Below are 1,447 nucleotides of genomic sequence, written 5' to 3' on the forward strand. Positions count from 1 at the left end.
CACGAAGCCCCCCGCGCGTCGGGAGAGGAGAGCGTCTCGCTGCCCAGGCAGTGTGAGGCCCCTGCCCCGCAGACCTCCGCCGGTCAGTATTTCGCCACCCTGCACACCTCGCTCTGCGACATTATTTCGTGCTCGGTGTCCAGGTCCTCCCCGGAGCTCCTGCGGGAGTGGTTGAAGAAGGCAGAGCCGGCGGAGGAGCTGGGAGAGATGCCCAAATCCCCCCCCAAGCCCAAGAACGGCTCCAAGATCCCCGAACCTCAGAAGCCCACCAAAGGCAAGGAGATCTGGCTGGCTTTCCAGGATGTGGCCGCTCTTCTCACCAACCTGCTCTCTCAGCTGGAGACCTTCATGTTCGCTCGCAAGTGTCCTTTCCCCCACGTAGTCCGGGCAGGGGCCGTCTTCATCCCCATCCACGTGGTGAAGGAGAAGCTCTTCCCCAAGCTCGCCGGGGCCTCCGTTGACCAAGTGCTCCAGGAGCACAAGGTGGAGCTGCGCCCCACCACGCTCTCGGAGGAGAGGCACTTGAGGGACCTGGAGCTGAAGAGCTGCACGTCACGCATGCTGAAGCTCCTGGCGCTCAAGCAGCTCCCTGACATCTACCCGGACCTGCTAGCACCCCAGTTGCAGATGCTTTTATATAGGAATAGCTCATGGAGAGATCTTGTCAACTTTGATTAAATTGTCAAGTTCATTGTGCTCTTTCTTAGAAATTTCTTATTCTTACTGAAATAGAGCGAGCCATTTCTTATTCTATTTCACTGATAATTAAAATGCAATTAGTTAGATCAGTTTTCACAAATATTTCTCAAAAAGCTTTCCTTTTTGTCATGCACAAAGAGGAGAGAATAGCAAACAAGATCAACTGTTGTCATGGTAATGTCATGTCCCAGCAGGTGAAAAACTCAGTCCTGTGGCACTAAAAAAGAAGGATGAAATGTACTGAACCTAAGCACAACATCAACTAAAGCTCAACAGGCTAAATGTTTTTTCATAGACTGGCATCTTTTTAAGCAACACATTTAGAGAGGCAAATGTTAAAAAAAAGAAAAAAGGGCAAACTCTGGTGACATTAGTAATTATTCAAATGTCTCAGAGTAATTTTATTAGGCAGAAATTTATATTGATATGTTGTACAATTTTGGAAATCTCTGTGCAAAATTTAGCACAATTTTTAAACATTATAAGGGACTTGAAAACAGAAGATAATTTTTAATTTCAAGACAGATACAAGAAAAATATGCTGAATAATTTTAAGGGTTAGATGCCAGAAGCATCATTCAAAAACAGCTCTTCATGCTCCAAAAGTTCTGTTTTCAGAACAGGTAATATTACAGCCTTCAAGTAAGACTGTACAATCAATTTTTCATCTTCTGTTAAGCTAGGATGGTATATATAAACACTAAACAAATTTATGAGTTAACCAAAACAAAGTACTATGGGCCACCAC

General features: G+C 45.5%; 1 protein-coding gene across 1 annotated transcript in view; it reads left to right on the forward strand.

The window, feature by feature from the left end:
- LOC103925432 (chromosome unknown open reading frame, human C15orf39) overlaps nt 1-678 on the forward strand; it is a 3,063-nt gene extending 2,385 nt beyond the window's left edge. Inside the window, exon 2 of the mRNA XM_009334149.1 lies at nt 73-678. Coding sequence (XP_009332424.1) covers nt 73-678 — 606 coding nt within the window. The remainder of the gene's footprint in view (nt 1-72) is intronic.
- The last annotated feature ends 769 nt before the right edge of the window (nt 679-1,447 follow it).

The sequence above is a fragment of the Pygoscelis adeliae genome, unplaced genomic scaffold (assembly GCF_000699105.1).
Source record: "Pygoscelis adeliae isolate BGI_AS28 unplaced genomic scaffold, ASM69910v1 Scaffold861, whole genome shotgun sequence".
NCBI classification, from domain to species: Eukaryota; Metazoa; Chordata; class Aves; order Sphenisciformes; family Spheniscidae; genus Pygoscelis; species Pygoscelis adeliae.